Raw genomic sequence first — 20,158 nt, forward strand, 5'->3', positions numbered from 1 at the left:
TTTTCTAATAGTAAACAGAAAATTGCTTAGAAGAATTGGTAACAACAGATGCCAAAACACTGACCATCCAGAGAATCTCATGTGACAGTTCGATATCTCGTGTTTTATTCGTGGATTTGATAATAAAACAATAATTTAAAATCCTCTTATATGAGTGTATTGACAATGGTTATTAACGAACTAACTTAAAGTTTAGAAGAGCTAAGTTGTTGACGGGCAGTGTGACAGTAAAACGTTCTTTTTGTGATGGATAGTGCTAGCGGTAACGTCGGTGAAATGGGTCGGAGAACCGGAGAACTTTTAAGGCGTATCAACCGCTTTACAGATGGGCCCATGACAAGGAAGAAGCTGATAATACTCTTCCTGGTGGTCATTTTCCTGCTCCTCTACGTTGGTCCAACTTTGATGAGCTGGTTCTTTAACAGTGACGATTCGGCGTCAGGTCAGAGTTTTTGCCAGCAGCAATTTTTAAATCCTTTCCAAGACGCTATCAGCGATTACGACGCCTATATGAGACCTGAGAGCGAAGCAACATTGTCCAGTGTACGACACAACTATGTGCCTTATGTCGGTAATGGCCTATTAGGCCTAGCTTTAGACCATGATAGTTATATAAATATCAAACATGGGCGGACACTATCGCTCCCCGTGAAATATCATCCTCTATACATCATAGAGGATCCAGACATGAAGGAATTTACTGTTGCAGAGTATAAAAAAGGTATCATAAACAGATTTCAATGTAGTAATAGCGGCTTACAGGTTACTTATCAGTATTATGCACACAGAACGATACCATCACTGTTTGTGCAAGAAATTTGGGTCAACAATCCATCAAATAAACCTAGAAATGTAAAAATTTCAACACCCAGGGTGTCAGACTGGCCCACAGCTGTCAAACAAACTGTAAAACTTCACCAAGGTGTGGACACAAAAGAGTATGAGGTAGTCACTGGAATGCTTGAAATACCAGACAGCGATAAAGTTATAGCTGTTGCTATTGTGTGCAGAAAACTTGGAAATACATTACAAATTGATGCACGAGACGGTTTGGATTTACTTATTTTAACTACCGTCCAATATAGTCAGCCTATAAAAAAGTCTGAATATGCGAAACATAAGGATATAGTTGAAACTAAAGCTATTTCAGAAATGGAGAAGGTCATTTCTTTAACTGGAGATAGAGCTGCTGCTAAGAAACTAAAAGAAAACCATGCCAGAGTCTGGCAGGGGCTGTGGTATACAGGTTTCTACATTTCAGATTCAAAAGTCCAAGGCATAATAAATGGAGACCGCATTAATGCTACTATTTACTCCATTCTGTCCCAAGTGCAGAGTTATGAACATGAGGAACATATTAAGCCAAAGGAAAAAGCAGAAATTTTGCGTACACTTACTTATTCAGAGGGCTGCTATGGAGGACATTCAACTTTAGATGCATTTAATTTATGGAAACCTTTAAATAACCTAGAAAACTTGAATAATGTTGCTAGTGTTTGGCTGTTGACGTTAGAAAAACATGGCTGCCACAAACTCCTCAAAGCTGGGGCTAGTGGAGTCAACCAAGCAATGATACTAAGCTTTGGTAGCTTACGATTCAGTAACCAACATCTTGAATACAATATCCATCCGTCTAAGCTACACCGAGACTTTTTATTCCGCAGAGTCAACTACGGAAACATGACACATGTTAACATAAGTGTAATAGTACAGGAAGACAACAAAGCAGCAATATTTGTAGCCTTAGATCGCTCTGACAGGACATATTATGCCTGTGATGCTGGCTGTCTCGACTCTCCAGTGCAACTTGGTCCGTACAGAAAATACTTCCCAGTGAAATTAACTGATCCGTTAACAGCTATATTGTATATAACAGCAGACCAGCAGCATATGGAAGAACTAAGGCATGCCATACATGTTGTTGAAGTAGCGGAAGCCCCAGCACATGAAAATCATGTAATCGCCATGCACAAACATGGTCACAGTTTGGGCGGATTAAATCCTCTATTCTGGATATCTATTATAGCTCTAATCGTCGTCTTCCACTTGTTCTTATGCCGGATAATCATGAATGAGTTCTGCGGCAGTGGCGTAGCTTACAAACGCCTGTATAATAAGCCTTGAAGTTGCCTTATAAAGTGCTTAGCTTGACTGATTGATCCTAGATATAGGAGAAACTGCACACAGACACAAAACAAATGACTATCTGATCTTTATGAGTTTCTGGAAAATGTGCAGTGGTTTAAATAATTTATAGTAACCAAGTGTGACATCACAACACAAGTACGCGTTCGAACCTTTCCAATATCGCATGCGATTTCTGATACATTGCGGCTTTTAATTGATCCACGGATTTCATTGTGTTTTAGTGGTTTAAGTAGCTGGCAATGTATTTCACATCGCATGCAATTATCAATGTGATTTGTGGTTTGTAGAGATCCTAAGAATTCTAATTATAAAAAAAATTGTTGAATGTTATGAATAAAATCTTTTCTGTCGCTTTTTGCGTCACAATATTCTATTGCTTGAAAATATCAAGGTATTTTATTGTATTACACTGTAATAGAGTCTGTTCGGAAAGATTCGTGGAATGTATTGGGCTCCATACATTCCACGACTTTTCTCTTTCCGCACAGACTCTATACCTACTGCCACACTAAGCATAAGTGCAATAACTCATTTTGAAATATCATTTGTTTACCTTGTTCTCGCACTGTATATACACCGTGGGCCAATTAAACCCGACAGATTTTAACCACGCATTCCTCAGGTCATAAGGAGCAAAAAATGTTATATGAGTTTTGGCCAAATTAAAAATAAAAATATCCTTTTGCGTTTTCTGCACACGTCATGTTATTTATTGTTACACCTTGGTGAAAAAAAATCATTACAACGAATAAGTAAAGTTTTTTTTTATTTACAGACGAAAATTGCGAGTTTACTTTAAAACTATCTGTCAGTAGGTATGTCTAAACCAAGTCACATAGTGGCAGCGTCACAGCTAAAAAGGCGTTTTTGACTAAGTTATAAAAGAAACAAATTTTCACAGAAATTGTCGTTATCTCTAAAACAAGACCGATTTCAGAAAACATTGTATGACATTTTAGTCTCTAAACGCGGTCAAGAATACACCTTTGAAATCTGTCGGGCCCACGGTGTATAGTAATTTATGTGACTGCTACATAATAAAAATCATTAAAACACGAGTGTGGGTTTAGGAAAAGAGCTGAAAGCGAGTTTATCTTTATACTGGCGGAAATTTGCGGTATTTTAACGCATCATAGAGGATTTATGATATGTGTGTAGATAAAATATGTTATACAATTGAAAGACGAGAGATTTCAAAATTAGTAATTGTACTTACGCCTTAGTGCGGCAGTATAATTTGTCATATTGTAAAACGATGTAAAATGTAAAAGCATGTTTACAATTAAAAAAAAGTCCTATACTTGGGCTGGCACTCAAAACATATTGTTATAGATATACATACTTATGATTGACTAGGTGCCTGTTGATGTACAATCCCCCTCAGATCTCACAAAGCGGTTAAGGTGGTCAAAAATATCTAATATACACTAATAGATAGATGTGTGAGTGCCTTGGCTGCTCCGTTATCCCTGATTACAAGCGAAATCTGTAATCATTTTATGCATTTGATTGGTTGGTACAACACAAACACAAAAAATATCACAAACACTTTCAGCGCAGCAGCTGCTCTCGTAGTCGATAAAACGGGAAAAAATTTATGTAGCGAAAAGAGCCTACTAACAGAGAACTGACCTAGCCCTGCCAGTGATTATGAAAAACATTAAAAATAATCTATGTGTACCCCGTAATATCTGTACACTCTATTGCTTGTTCAGATATCTTTTTAGCACCGGGGCCGTTTCGATATATCTGATGGCGACTGTACCTTTTTCTTACATTGCCATGGTTACAATACAATCTCCTGGGTCATTATTTAACCTTGTGAACGCCAGACGGCGAAGGAACATGCCGTGCCCCGGAGGCAGGCGATCACGATTATTTAAGCCAAATTGAACTTTACGGAGTCCCGCGTTAGTCCCTATTGCATTGGCGAAACTGTCCGCTGTAGCCGTCGTTGGCGTCCTTGGCAAGTCTTTCAGATGTCGGCCATAGCCGACGGTGGCGGTCAAAAGGTTGAAACCCCTGGTTTTAGGGTATTCAAAGAAAATTTGTATGAGGGCTGTTATGGAGATCTTTTAAGAACTAAAGAACTTATTTAAAAAAGTTGATGTTACACTCCTAAATGTTTAAAATATGTAATTTTAAACAAGTTGCCTTGCATAGTCAGCCCTTGTATTATTCGAATAGTTCATATATAATTAAGTGTCAATAATTTATTAATATTGAAGAATGCTTATTTAGTTGATTGTATTATGTTATTGCTTGATCTCTTATCATGCTATTTGAATATAAATGTTATCAGCACGAAATATATTGGACTTTATGACCGCAACACACTTAGCTATATTTGCGGATTTTGGGTCATCCACATATTACGTCCTAGCATCAGGAGAGGGATCATGACAAACGTGACAGTACATGTTAGAAATAGGAAAAAGCGTGAAAATGGAGGATGGGGGTGAGGTCCAAAGTCTCGAAATTTTGTGTGACGTAATTAATGGATGACGCCTTTCGGCAAATAGAGCCAAGTGCGTCGGACTAACGAGAATTTGAAATAGAGGTGGATTGTCGAAGAAAATTTTATAGCCACACTAAACTTACTGCCATCTTTCGAGACATGATTAAAACTTTTAGAACGCCATTTGATTTTGACCCTTATTCTTTTGCTGATATGTGTTAATTTGTTAAATATCAAAGTGGCGTAAAAGTTTTAATCGTGTTTCGAAAGATTGCAGTAAATTTCGTCGTTACTAGTCACGCCCATTTGTTTATGACATAAAGCGTTCAAAGGGTTAAAAAATTAGGTAAAGGGTTCAATACTGAGATTCGATTCTGTTAAACATTAACATTTAAAACAATTCCCTAATGTTATATGACCGAGTGTTCAAAATTAAACAGATCTGTTTTCTAAAGTTTAAGAAGAAAACTGTTATGCACGATTAACCAACACTTAATTTATAGTTACGATGTATTTCGTGCTGACTGTACTTAGGGACTGTCGCAATACTTTTTCGATAGTGAAGCTGTAAACGAGATTATGAATAGAAATGTTTTTGTTATAGTCTTTGTTTATTGATATACTGCATTGTTTCTTTTCCCAATAGTTTTAGATAATTAATCTCTATAAGAGCCTGAGTTGCGAGTGTGTGAATCTTGGAACACAACTATCAAATCCCTACTTTATTAATGCGAAAGTAAAATAACTCCGTCTGTCTGTTACCTCTTCACACTTAAACTGCTGAACCGATTTCGATGAAATTTGATATGGAGATAGTTTGAAGACCGGGGAAGACTATAGGGCGGTTTCAGACTAGCGTTTTATACGGGCGTACGCGTACGGGCGTGTAAGCTCGTATTGACCAAATGTAGGGAAAAGTAACGCGCGCGTAAACCCAAGCTCTCGTAAAAACCTAATGTAGGGAACTCGTATCGCTGAAACGACCGTATACGCGCGTAATAATATGCTAGTTTGAAACCGCCCATAGGATAGTTTTATCATATATCAGACATTCCCCGCAAACGAATGCAGAAGCTAGTCATATATGGACCACTAAAACCGATTTTGAAGGGGCAGCATCAGAGTTACGATCAGCGGATTGGTCGAAGGTTTTAAATTCTGTAAATGTGAACCAGGCGGTCTCTATCTTTGACGAAATCCTAGCCTCAGCTATAAATAAAAACACTAGTCGAGTAAAAATTAGCCGCTCCAAACTTAATTTGAAACCTTGGATCACTCCTGGTCTTATAAGATGCATGAAGCATAGGGATAGGCTGCATAGTAGAGCACGAGCTGCGCCAAACGATATGAGTCTTCAGACTATCTATAAGCGTTACAGAAACTTTTTTAACAATCTCCTGTATAATCTGAAAAACGAATATCAAAGTAAGCAATTGACTGAAGCTAGGGACAATCCAAAGAAACTGTGGCAAATAATAAAAAATGTCTGTCATACTCAACACACCAACACTTCTGTCAGTGAACTCACTGCACTCCGTAGTTCGCCTAAAGAATCACTAAATATCTGCAACCAACATTTCGTGACGGTGGGGCAAAAGCTAGCTGTCGATATTCTTAACAAACTAGGGGAGGATGAATCTTCTCTAGCAGCCAAAACTACATCAAAAAGCTCAACTGCCGACTCCCTTTTCTTCCACCCAACCGACGTTTACGAAATCGACAAAATTATTTCTTCTTTCAAATCTGATGGTGCTCCGGGCCCTGATTCTGTCAAACCTCTCTTCGTCAAGGAAATCCGAAGCCTTATTATTGAACCACTAACCCACATCTGCAACCTAAGCTTGGCAACCGGGTGTTTTCCTGATCGTTGGAAATTGGCGCAAGTGTCTCCCATTCACAAAACGGGACCTAAAAATGACCCCAACAACTTCCGTCCTATATCCTTACTTAGCGTTTTTTCTAAAATACTAGAAAAAATAGTAAATAATCGCCTAACAGCTTTCCTTGATAAACACAAAATCCTCTCAGATAACCAGTTTGGCTTTAGGAAAGGAATGTCAACAGAAGCTGCAGCTATACATTTAACAAATAAAATATCCTGTTTCCTAGAAAGTGGTAATAAGTGTATTGGGGTATTTTTGGACCTGTGTAAAGCTTTCGACACTGTCTCAACAGATATCCTACTAAGGAAGCTGTACGCCTCGGGTATACGGGGGATTTCTCACGAATGGTTCCGTAGTTATCTGACTGATAGGCGTCAAGTTGTTAAGATTGGAGAGCACTACAGCGATCAACTACCAGTCTCTTTTGGAGTCCCGCAGGGCAGTATTCTGGGCCCTTCGCTCTTTCTTATTTACGTAAACGACATTATGAACATAAATCTAGATAGAGCTGATACAATTTGTTACGCAGACGATACCGTTGTGTTGTTCCATGGGAAGACATGGGATAATGTCTTTGATCTAGCGGAGGACGGGCTGAGAGATATTATGTCGTGGCTCAATAATAATTTATTAACTCTTAATGTAGCCAAATCATATTTTCTCACGTTTACTAAAACTAATAAGACAGTACCCATGAATATCTCGGGCAGAAGCCTACCTCTGCATATTGATAACTGTCGGAAGTCGGTGAATGGGGTGTCTCCTTGCAAGTGTAACGTTATAGTTAGAGCTGAAAAGGTAAAATATCTGGGTTTATTGATAGACGGTAATCTTTCATTTAAACACCACATTTCAGCACTAAGTGGAAGAGTAAGGAAATGTATATATATCATGAAAAAGCTTCGCTGTTGCACCTCAGAACAAGTGCTACGGCTTGTCTACTATGCCCTCTGCCAATCAATAATCCAGTATGGCATCGCAGTCTGGGGCAGTGCCGCAAAAACCACACTTATAACGCTGGAGAGGGCTCAGCGTGCTGTTATCAAGGTCATGCTGCGCAAACCTCTTTTTTACCCAACGAATTCCCTTTACCGGGACTCGAAACTCCTAAGCGTGAGACGGTTATATGTGTCTAAAGCAGTAGCTCAAGCTCATGTAATTATTGGCAAATTGCCTAACATTACACAGCTGCTGACCAAACGGAAATTTCGAGTCCCCACTCCAAAATATAGATCAGCCCTTGCAAAGCGGTCGCCACATTTTATGCACCTACGTGTATATAACAATGTTTGTAAGGTACACGAAATTCAAAATTGGACTTTAAGTAAGACCAAGGCAACGGTAAAAAAGTGGCTTGTGTCGTTAACATATCACGAAACGGAGGCTCTTCTTGTACCAAGTTAACGCACGCGCACACGCACACACACACAAACACACACACACACACACACACACACACACACACACACACACACACATTTGTATAGTAGTATCCACCGTTTTGTAATTTATTTTAGTGTTGTTATATTTTAGTTTTTTAATCTTCTCTTTCTGATTTGTAACGTCTGTACCTATTTGTAACGTCTTTATACTTATTGCCAATGTATTGCACTCAAGGGTCCCGAGATACAGGCTCAGCCTAGTTTGGGGTCCGCCAGTATACCAATTATGTTTTTCTGTGTTCTGTATAGAAATAAATAATTTTAATTTTAATTTTTTTAATTTTTTAATTTTAATTTTAATATAGGTAGTAGGAAAGATAACAACTCAATAAAAGACACATGAAAAATGTCTATAAATATATTTACAAAATATGGCTTCTAAAATATTAAGGCACGTATACATTGTAACATAATTATCATTCTGATCACAAAGCCTAGTTTATGTTATGTACAATGTTCACCAATATAAGGACGGTGTTAAGTAGAGCATATCCAGATAAAATTTAATTATTGCAAACAATGCAACTTACTAATTGATTTTATTTTCATCAACGCAAACAACTCCCACTTAACCCTTGGAGTGGCAGGCCGTTGACTCCCGACCGATTATATCATTTAAATTTCAAATTTGATTAATTGAAAATTCCAATAACTCAAAAACGACACATGCCACTTGAAGAGATAAGTTCCTGGCATTCCAAATTGACAAACTCTTCTTCCTAACCTATTTTTTGTCATTTTTACTTTCGAACATGAAATTTTATGTGTTTATATTCTGCATAACACCATCCAAATTATCTATCCGTCTAAGGTATCTAAATAGAACATTCCGTATAGGCTCGTTATCAAAATCACATACAATTTTGTACATTATGTACTTTTACTAACACATAAAAACGTGACATAACGTTCAGGGACATAAGGGAATAGCCTTCAAGTCAAATGGGATTTGAACCTTATACATATGCAATTAGGAAGCTTTTTAGTTTGACTACCAAGACGACATACCAAATTACCCTTAATACAAACCGTCATTTTGAAAACATTTGTAACAATATTGAGAGATAAATGTGCAATAATAAACTTTGAATTTCAAAGCATAAAGTTTAAATTTCAATGGACGATAAGAAACTGACACGAAGAACGTTCATAAGAGTTTAATGCTGTCAAAAACCTTGCTGTTTTCAAGCAAGGTGTATATTGCTTGATTTTAAAATTAATGTCAACATATAGGTAAGTGATATTTTTGGATTAAAAGATCAAGGTTAAGAAATTCAAAAAGAACTCTGACTTACGTAGTTATAAAGAAGGTTACTCAAATTGCCTGAAAAGTATTTCATTGACAAAATAATTAATTTCTTGAGTAAGAAATACATTACATTATAACATATACGAAGTCATGTCAACATAAATCCTCGTCTGAAACTATAATAAAAACGCCTTGATTGTCTAAGATAAATGTACGTATGCAAAATAAAAAAAATTACCCCCTTATTCATAAACGTCTACTAAAGTTGACAAGCCGCTAATAATCGTTTGTCCCTTTCCATCATACCAATACGTCGGAAACGGACAACCGATTATTAGCGACTTGTCAACTTAATAGACGTGTATGAATAAGGGGGTTATTAGCGGCTTGTCAACTTTAGTAGACGTGTATGAATAAGGGGGTTAGGGTATAACTTTGCTAACATTTCAAGTTGAAACCATATTAAAATCGTCTTAGTTTAAATAAAAACTAGGACAAGAGTTTAAGCTTTTATCTCACCATGATTTTGAACTTTATTTCAAAGTGATGGAGTTCAGTTTTGTATAATTTCCGACACGTATGACTTTTTCTACTCGTAGACTTTATTGGTTGAATTAAGACTTCGTATATCAAACTGAAATCGCATTCTTTTCACTATGGGCTCCCGACTCTACTATAATGACTTCTTACGTAATGCTTTAGTCAACTGTAATGAACTCGACCAATCACGTGTCGCGGCCAAGAGTAAAATACATCAACGCACTACTGTTTCATGAATAAGCGTTTGTACTATCTTTTTGTCTAGTAAGATACTTACCTAATTTTGTTTAATTATTTAGGTTTTATGGACGGAGGAAAAAGTATTGTTTTAGTTGACTCGTCGAAAAAGTATCGTATACAATAGTGATATAATCTTTTCAATGTCGTACCTACTTAGGCCACTCAGCTCCTTAACTAAAAAGCTTTCTATAATAGTTTCCTTATATAATATATGAATACAAATCCCAAACAGCTGATTTCTATATGGTTTCAGCCGAAAATGGACTTAAACTAATAAAACATAAGGTACATAACAGAATGGTCCGGTTATATTTGAACTATTGGCGGGGCGTGAGAAGCGTAGTTTTTTGATTGACAATTGTTTACCTTACTACAAACGTAATAAAGTCGATTACGACACAAGTTGCGATTTTTAAATCGATATAAGTTACGAATTACCTATTCACACGTGTATCGTACAACGTTTTACTGTACATACGGCCCGACATAGGTACGTAAAGTGATAATTACCGCACTAATGCAGGAAAGTAACGCCATATGTACTCGTGCTGTACAATACGATGCTTAGGTGTTATTATGAACCTTTTAATAGACTTCATGATTATCACAATAAAGTAGAAAATTTATATACTTAAACTATCGGGCAACCACAAACGATCCACCATAACAAATATTCCTATTTTCAAATTGAACCTTGTTGTCGAGTAAATTGGGATGAATTTAGTTTGTTGGAAAAAGTAATGAAATCAAAGTTCAATGTCCTAATACTAGTATAAATTACCTCCAATGAAATTTAAATCTTAATTAAATGAAACAGAGTTGCTTTTGTTTTGTTTCGTTCGATTTTTAAACGAAACAAATTCAACTCTATTTTATAATACCATTGATTCAAATTCGATTCTCAATTTTTCGTTGTATGGTGGGCCGCTAGAGGATAATGTACGGTCACGTCTGAAAATATCGGTACAAAAATGTGCCAAAACTATGTATACACTACCTTAATACATGGGCGATAAAGTCGTGTATACATATTTTTGGCACATTTTTCGTACCGATATTTTTAGTCGTGACTGTACATTTACGAGGCTAAGGAACTCTAGCTAAAACAATTCTAACCTGACATAGAAGTTTTTGTGGCAATATAAAGTGATTGACAAAATAAAATATCGACATGTCTATTATCGATGTTACCTTAGCGTTATAGATATTTTTAACATTGTATAAAAAGAAAGCTATCTGCGAAATACGCAACACATATACCCATTGGTAGTTTTCTTATTTTTTGACACTGTCTGAGTACTAAATACATGTAATCAAGAAATTATGGTCCGATTTGGAATTGATTTTCATTCTTGAAATTTCTAGGTAATTTACAGCAAGTAGAAGTTGCATCTTTTAATTATTAATCTATGACTGACTTATCGATAACATATTTGTCGATGTTTCATTTTCTCAAGCACTCGTTATTACCACAAAAACTTCTATGTCTGATTCTAACTTTTACTTTAATAAATGTACAGTCAGCCAAGTGGTTTACCACTTTTCTACTCGTATTTGTCAAGTAATAGAGTCGAAAAGTGGTAAACCAGTTTCTTGGTCGACTGTACGTATAACCATAGAGAAATAAATAACAAAACGCTTATTATTGGGTCATTACCTATGAAATTGGCGATTTTGTTCATAAGTATTAGTCATGTCATAGTTTATTTATTTTAATAGTAACTTCGAAGTATTTTTTAATTTCATCAGTGCGCTACATGACAACGATTCGACATACAATTATTTGCTACTTTTATTGTTTTATGTATTCAGAATACCGCCCTGAAAACAGCTCTTTTCATGTGCTGCCGGCTCGAGTATTTAAATGACTTATATTTTTCTGACGGGACAGATAAAAAAAAAATGAGATAGAAAATGTGCCTTAAAAATGTCTCGAATTACTGGCAAAAATTTGTTTGGTTTCAAAATGCCATAACAAAATGATCCGCAAAATTCATTGTACGAAAAATCGAATTTCGTTAAAGTTCTCCATACAAGACACCAATTTCATAGGTAATATTTAATAATAACCTAATATTTTCGTAGTCGTCTAACATTGAGTAGCGGAACTCTCAGTACTGCTACTTGACAATAGATGCCGCGACGAACGAAAAGCCTAATGCTCAACAATTTTCAGCTAAGATTACAACCGGAACTCTGTTTGTGATATTAGTTGTATATAAATAACTATGTAAATAATGTATATTACGATTGTTTATATTTCTCTATGTAAGTGAATTGTAATATTCGTTTGGAGAAATAAATTCTTAAACCTTAAACCATAAACCATATTGTCGAGCAATACAATGTTTGGTCAGTAGCGACACTTGAGACATCTAGTGTCAAGTAGCGGTACTGATAATTTTGCTAACTAACAAAACTGATGTATGGAGTGAGCAATCTCTATGGGCGACGCACTTTTTAGATGTTTACTTTTTTATATTTCTGAATTATATTGTTTTATTGTTGATTTATGTTCTTTTTTACATTTTGTTATTATTCATTCTTCTTGTTTCCATCGAATAAAGTACTATCAATTAATCAGCATATTTTATCATTAAGCCGGATTCACATTTGTCTGTTGTGTTGTGTTGTGTCGTGGCGGTTTTGACGACCGGTTTGGCCTAGTGGTTAGTGACCCTGCCTACGAAGCTGATGGTCCCGGGTTCAAATCCTGGTAAGGGCATTTATTCGTGTGATGAGCATGGATATTTGTTCCTGAGTCATGGGTGTTTTCTGTGTATTTAAGTATTTATAATTATATATATCGTTGTCTAGGTACCTACAACACAAGCCTTATTGAGCTTACTGTGGGACTTAGTCAATTTGTATAATAATGTCCTATAATATTTATTTATTTAATCTGTTTCATACATTTAATATGGTGGCGTGCACATTTGTCTTACTCAGCGTGCATCACATAAATGTGAACACAACCATTTTAAATGTGTGAAACCGATTGTCGTTCTGATGCATCACGACACAACACAACACGACAGACAAATATGATTCAGGCTTAATATTGTGGTCCTTCGAGCCGGATCACAACGCCAACACACTCTATGTACTTTTTTCTCTATGGTATAACTTATTTTACTTTGCCGCAACCATTTTGTCAGTGGTAACAACATTATGTAGCCTCCCACGCCAGTCATGTTATTTAAAAACTTAAATATCTATATATAAAAATGGGAAACTAACTATCCAGATCTCGATTGATACTTACAATTATTATGTTAAATTGATTATAAAAAGCGTATAAACGTTATTATACAGTCACGTCTGAAAACATTGGCACGATTGAAATATGTATACAATACACGACCTTATGGCTCATATGTTAGGGTAGTGTGTACATATTTTTGGCACTTTGTCCGTATCGATATTTTCAGACGTGACCGTACAATCTCATACAAATAAAAAAAATACTTTGTGCACAAAAAATATTCTGAGACAATTATTTCAATTTGGCAACATTGTCGATTATATAGGAGATCAAAAATAAAAATTTGATTATATACATTTATTGTAATATGTCTCTACTCTCTGGACATTGACCGAGATCCCGAGTAGAGTTCCTTCTCAGGAAGGTATATGGTAAATTATTTTTCACCTCAGTAGCTCGAACAAGCCTACTTTCCTCACTCTAGGGAGTGAGACAAGCTTTCGTCATAATGATGATGCCTTTCATTCATGAATGTAAATAAATATGATTAACTTTTACTTGATGTTGAATTTTTTTAACCTTATGTTCTCACTACTGAGGTGAAAAGTTGTATGTGTCACACGAGAGCAAAGTTATTTCACATATCGTGTTTTTGAGTCCCTCGCTACGCTCAAGATTCTAACTTAGAATCACTCTCTTCGCTCGTGATTCAATTATAGCATCTTTCGCTTACTCAGGACTCAAAATTAACACTCGCAAGAAAAACCAACTTTCCTCTCTTGTTGCACAAATAACTATGATTAGATAAACATTAAAAAAAATTAAGTTAAATTAACTCAAATAAATCATCAATACCCTAAATGTAAGAGATATAGTGTACAAAGGCGTGTCCAAGTTTAAATACTTAGGCTGCACCGTTACTGATACCAACAATCGTGACGAGGACATAAAGATTAGCATCCAGAATACATTGCGATGCAGTGCAGCTCTTCACAAGGTGTTAGTGTCCAAGCTTCTAAGCAGACGCACCAAGATCCGAATCTATAAGACCGTGATTCGTCCAATCCTAACCTACGGATGCGAAGCATGGACACTAACACTCAAGGAAGAAAACATGCTGCTAGTTGCCGAGAGGAAAATCCTCCGCAAGATACTGGGCCCCAAACGAAGACCGGATGGAAGCTGGACAGTCCTTAAGAACCGTGAGATCGAAGACCTAGACGCTGAACCTAACATCATGGGAGAAAGTAAAGCTCACAGACTCCGTTGGTTGGGCCACCTTGAGAGAATGGACGAAGATGAAGGGACAATTGGGTACTTGACACATGTTGAATATTATAAAAAAATTGAGTTTAATGTATATATAGAAAATGAGCCATCCATTATAAAAAGTAGAATTTAAAAAATTATATTGGGATTATAAAAAATTACAAACCTCCAAAGTCTCAAAAAACATTTTTTTTTTGTCTTTCAATAATAGAAAATAAAATGGTACCATTACATTCCTTACATTTTATTGAAAAATAAATTGTATGACAACTATACACATAAACGCAATATTTCAGGGTCAAAATAGCAATTTCCTTGATCTTCCATACATTTAGCACCGACTTATATGATGTGACGTCACATCATATTATCATTTTGTTAGAGGCGTTTCAATCGTCGACTGAGAGTGTCAGACTTTAACTCTCATTTCTGACCTTTGTGTTGCTTAAGTGCCATGAGTCCTATATAGACATTTGATCCTCAGGAAAATCAAGATCGTTTGACATTATTCACAAAAACTGTCAAGTAGCCAATTGGCGAGAGGTCGCACAGGACCGAGAAAAGTGGCGCTGTCTTGTGTCGGAGGCTAAGTCTCATTTTGGGTCGCTGAGCCAACCGAATAAAGTAAGTAAGTAAATCATCAATAAATAGGAGGATACCGTATTTGTCGTTCGCAATGATGATAAGATTAATGTAAATACAGGCTGTCCTGAATTATTAAATCGTAAATCATTAACTGCCCGAAGCCCGAATAGCCTCCTTCAGACGGTGACAGAGCGCCTAGACGGCTCTTTCCAGCTTCATTGGTATAAGCTGCACAGGGCGTCTTTTTTTTTTAATTATTATCAGTTGTATGTTATTCGTTTTAATTTCTAACTTTATGTGTGCAAGTGTTATTCATTGTATTTTTATATATATTATTAATATTTTGTCTATCTAATTTTGTTAAAATTGCTAATAAATTCATGATTATGTAATTATGGATCGCATATATCTGAAATAAAAGAATTTATTATTATTAATTTATCCGTTAATACTGTGTCGTTTGGAATGAGACTTTTTACATAGGTTAGAAATACCCTAATCGACACGTCCTATTAATCTATGTCCAGAGTATAGATGTGCAAGTTTATAAAAGATAGGAAAAGTTCTCGGAAATTTCTTGATAATTTCAAAGAAATATAAGAAATTTCCAGTTTATGTTTCGGAAACTTTCAATCCCCATACAAAATAATAAGAAATTTCCGAAACTATCCAACGTGTTAAATTTCGCAATTTTGGAAAGTTTCCTTCGGCACATCAGTAGTCCAGAGGGTAGAGGACACGTTGTATACGTATGTGTGCGAGCTTTTGGCTAATATTGTACAATTACGCACACAACTTTTCAGTATCTAAGGCACATTATTTATTTTATTAAAGGCATCTTAATCACTAAATAAAACAGTGTGATTTGGTCACACACAGAAATTAGGTTTACGACTCCTGTGGGCGTAATTACCTCAAAACCGCTTGGTATGGTTGCCTGGTAGAGAATGCCATCAGGCATTAAGCCCGCTATTTGTACCTTTTTTTGCAATAAAGTTAAAAATAAATAAATAATAAAACAGCTGCTGAGCTTTTTTTAGCAGCCCTGCAATGGACTGCCAACCATCTGAATAGGCGGATCCACACAGAGCGAGCATACGCGCGAGGCAATTTCCTCACAAAACGGCCGAGGCACGTCTACACTCGCCGGTTTGCGAGGAAATTAATGCTGAACATGGAAATGTTTTCGCGTAGAAGTACCCAATTCTGCTTCTCATTGAAACTGCTGTTACTGCTACACAAACTGTTAACTTGTCCACAGGAGTGACAAATTTAGTTTTAAAATCTGTGTATGACCAAACTACATTCATCATCTCATTTTCAATAAATTCCCTGTTTATGATCTTAGTCTTGGAAATTTGACTTACATAACTGTGAATTTGACAGTCGCCATCTTTGGACGCGATGTGTCAACGTTACCAAAGACAGCGCCATCTCTCGGCGTAATAAAACACTGACATCTCTGATAAACAACGACCAACAAAGTCATCGCCATCTAACGGCAAAACCCAAGAGAGATAACGCCATTTCTGATCCGGAAAGCCGGATCAAACGAATTCCGTATCTACTGAGATATTCAGTAAGATTAAAAGCGCAGTTCTGTGAACTCCTTTGTTCAACCGTGTTGTTATTTAGAGTTCTTCATAGAACGCTAGTCGAGTGTTGGTGGAGCCCTGCCTTAACTTTCGGAGCGTGGAGTATTTGGTATCACCCGCTTTTGCTTGCGCTTCGTGCAATCTGAAATGAGAGATGAAAATGTGAGAAACACATTGACTTATATTATATTACTTCGTAAAGACGGGCACTAAAGGACCCCACTGATTACCAGTTCACCGGACGATATCGGCCTGTCAGTTATTCAGGATTGGCAGCTTTTGCGTATAACTGACAGGCTGATATCGTCCGGCGAACTGGTAATCAGTGGGCTCTTTAAAGTTCCAGTTCGCAGGACGATATCGGCGTGTAAGTTAGTCGCGATTGGCAGCTTTGGCGATTAACTGACAGGCCGATATAGTTCGGTTCGAACAGGTAATCAGTAGGCCCCCTAAGAATGGTTCTAGTACAGCGATGACATGCATGAATTCGAGCCAAACATGCAGTCTAACATAACTAGTTGCGACCAATCGCGCGCGTGATGCGAGCTCATAAACCAATCGCGTTGTGGCATTCCACCGACGCACACCAAAGGAGAATTTTCGGTCGGAATTAAATGGACCTTTATTTAAACGCCGTGCACCGAGTCGGGCACGAGCACGAGTTGAGCTCGTCTCACTGGAATTGGTGGCAAGGAACATGTTGGGGCCTATCTTTATTTATCAAATTTTTGAAGAGACATTCTTTTAAATTTCATGAAATATGAACAGGTCGATTCACGAAAGCTGGCGCGAATGAAATGAACGAAACGGATGATTACTGTCATTGTGTGACTGACGCACAGTCAGTATACAGTCAGAGTCACCATTTTATTATATTATTATGTCTATGAAGCCTATAGTCCCGGATTCAAATCCTGGTAAGAGCATTTATTTGTGTGATGGGCACCGATATTTGTTCCTGAGTCATGGGTAATTTCTATGTATTTATATTATATATTTAATTAAATAAAAAAATAGTTTTTTTTAATACTACATCGGTGGCAAACAAGCATACGGCCCGTCTGATGGTAAGCAGTCTCCGTAGTCTATGTACGCCTGCAACTGCAGAGCAGTTACATCCGCGTTGCCGACCCTAACCCCCCCCCCCCGCGTTGAGCTCTGCCAACCTTACTCACCGGCAGGAACACAACACTACTTCAGGTATATAAATGAAATAAAATGACCTGTCGAGCGTGGCGGCGTCGCGCTCCACCCGCAGCACGGAGAACTCACAGCGCAGCGACTCGAGCTGCTGCTGGAGATGCTTCGACTTCGCTAGGTACTCCACTCTGAAATTAAATATATACATAATGGATATATACAGATGATTATTATAACTAGCTTATATCTAAAATAGGCCCTTGAGGCATTGTACAGTCAGCGTCAAATAATTCGTAGCAGTCAAAGTGGCCAAATAGTTCGGTACACCATACTAAATATATGGTGTACCGAACTTGACTTTGACTGCTACGAAGTATTTGACGCTGACTGTACCAAGGATGCTGGCGGCATTTCCTCGTTGTATCGCAATACTGACACGTTGTGCGAGGAAGCCGGCAGCTCTTCGGTTACCAGTTACGTCAATCAGACGTTTCGCGATTTCTCCAAGAAACTTGTGCGCGCTGGAACCTCATGGACCTAGAGTTTCAACGCCAAGGCGTTATTATTTTTAGTTTGTTTAGTAGTTTTGACGACCGGTTTGGCCTAGTGGGTAGTGACCCTGCCTATGAAGCCGATGGTCCCGGGGTTCAAATCTTGGTAAGGGCATTTATTTGTGTGATGAGCACGGATATTTGTTCTTGAGTCATGGGTGTTTTCTATGTATTTAAGTATTTATATATATTTATTATACATATCGTTGTCTAAGTACCCTCAACACAAGCCTTATTGAGCTTACTGTGGGACTTAGTCAATTTGTTTAATAATGTCCTATAATATAAGCTGTCACTCAGATGCCACGTCATCGAAGAGTCAAAACTTAAATTGAACTTTATGCATATGCACATAGGTCTATGTTGCTCTGTGGTCTGCGGATTAATTCCCTCCAGACACGTGGTCCTGCTGCCCTTGTCCTACCGATCGGACCACATGAACTTTTTTTTCCGACTCGTCCGATTAATCGGACTACCAGGATTTGTTATTCCGCTTCGTCCTACCGATCGGACCACATGATCTATTTTTTATTCCACTTCGTCCTACCGATCGGACCACATGAACTTATATATTTTTTCCTGCAACCTAGCCGAGTTATGTTAATAATATCCGCCAATTTATTATGTGTTGTATTTATATTTTAATATGTCGGATACGGCGCTCGCTTTTACCACAGTTCACCTAACACACTGCTCCTCGCTTCGCTCGTCATCGCACCTATATAGGCTCTGTCGAACGACACTATTTGTGATTGTAAACAAATAAAATATAGTGGGAAATTCTTCTCTTATACGTTCGTTTAGCGGACGACTAGACAATTCGGTCGTTATATTATTACCTAAGAAAGTTACCTACTACGCAGTATACACGACGCATTACTTATATCTAGAACGCTGTGTCCGATTAGTGGGACGTGGGACCACGTGGTCTAAGAAAACGTCAGTTTCTATAATCCAATTAGGTAATGGGACCAACATGTTGGGAACTCACCGCTCCTTCTCGATCTCCCTGGACAGGCGGTGTATGTGCGGGTCGTCCGAGTCGTCGGGCACGAACAGGCACGAGTTGAGCTCGTGTCACTGGATCTAGGGGCAGGGAACATGTTGGGAACTCGCCGCTCCTTCTCGATCTCCCTGGACAGGCGGTGTATGTGCGGGTCGTCCGAGTCGTCGGGCACGAGAAGGCACGAGTTGAGCTCGTGTCACTGGAGCTAGGGGCAGGGAACATGTTGGGAACTCACCGCTCCTTCTCGATCTCCCTGGACAGGCGGTGTATGTGCGGGTCGTCCGAGTCTTCGGGCACGAGCAGGCACGAGTTGAGCTCGTGTCACTGGATCTAGGGGCAGGGAACATGTTGGGAACTCACCGCTCCTTCTCGATCTCCCTGGACAGGCGGTGTATGTGCGGGTCGTCCGAGTCTTCGGGCACGAGCAGGCACGAGTTGAGCTCGTGTCACTGGATCTAGGGGCAGGGAACATGTTGGGAACTCACCGCTCCTTCTCGATCTCCCTGGACAGGCGGTGTATGTGCGGGTCGTCCGAGTCGTCGGGCACGAGCAGGCACGAGTTGAGCTCGTGTCACTGGAGCTAGGGGCAGGGAACATGTTGGGAACTCACCGCTCCTTCTCGATCTCCCTGGACAGGCGGTGTATGTGCGGGTCGTCCGAGTCGTCGGGCACGAGCAGGCACGAGTTGAGCTCGTGTCACTGGATCTAGGGGCAGGGAACATGTTGGGAACTCACCGCTCCTTCTCGATCTCCCTGGACAGGCGGTGTATGTGCGGGTCGTCCGAGTCGTCGGGCACGAGCAGGCACGAGTTGAGCTCGTGTCACTGGAGCTAGGGGCAGGGAACAT

The 20,158-nt window shown here is 38.3% G+C and overlaps 2 protein-coding genes across 2 annotated transcripts in view; one reads left to right on the top strand and one right to left on the bottom strand.

The window, feature by feature from the left end:
* Nucleotides 1-54: 54 nt before the first annotated feature.
* LOC133528948 (uncharacterized protein KIAA2013 homolog) lies at nucleotides 55-5,209 on the top strand. Its single transcript, XM_061866467.1, has one exon. The coding sequence runs from the start codon at nucleotides 247-249 to the stop codon at nucleotides 2,122-2,124; it is 1,878 nt and encodes a 625-aa protein (XP_061722451.1). The 5' UTR covers nucleotides 55-246; the 3' UTR covers nucleotides 2,125-5,209.
* Nucleotides 5,210-8,273: 3,064 nt separating this feature from the next.
* The window catches only part of LOC133528950 (merlin), a 40,172-nt gene continuing 28,287 nt past the window's right edge, over nucleotides 8,274-20,158 (bottom strand). The window contains exons 12-13 of the mRNA XM_061866472.1: nucleotides 17,838-17,942; nucleotides 8,274-16,756 (exon numbers count right to left, since the gene is read on the bottom strand). Of these exons, the coding sequence (XP_061722456.1) occupies nucleotides 16,651-16,756; nucleotides 17,838-17,942 (211 nt within the window). The 3' untranslated portion in view covers nucleotides 8,274-16,650. The remainder of the gene's footprint in view (nucleotides 16,757-17,837; nucleotides 17,943-20,158) is intronic.

Source organism: Cydia pomonella, chromosome 20 (genome assembly GCF_033807575.1).
Source record: "Cydia pomonella isolate Wapato2018A chromosome 20, ilCydPomo1, whole genome shotgun sequence".
NCBI classification, from domain to species: Eukaryota; Metazoa; Arthropoda; class Insecta; order Lepidoptera; family Tortricidae; genus Cydia; species Cydia pomonella.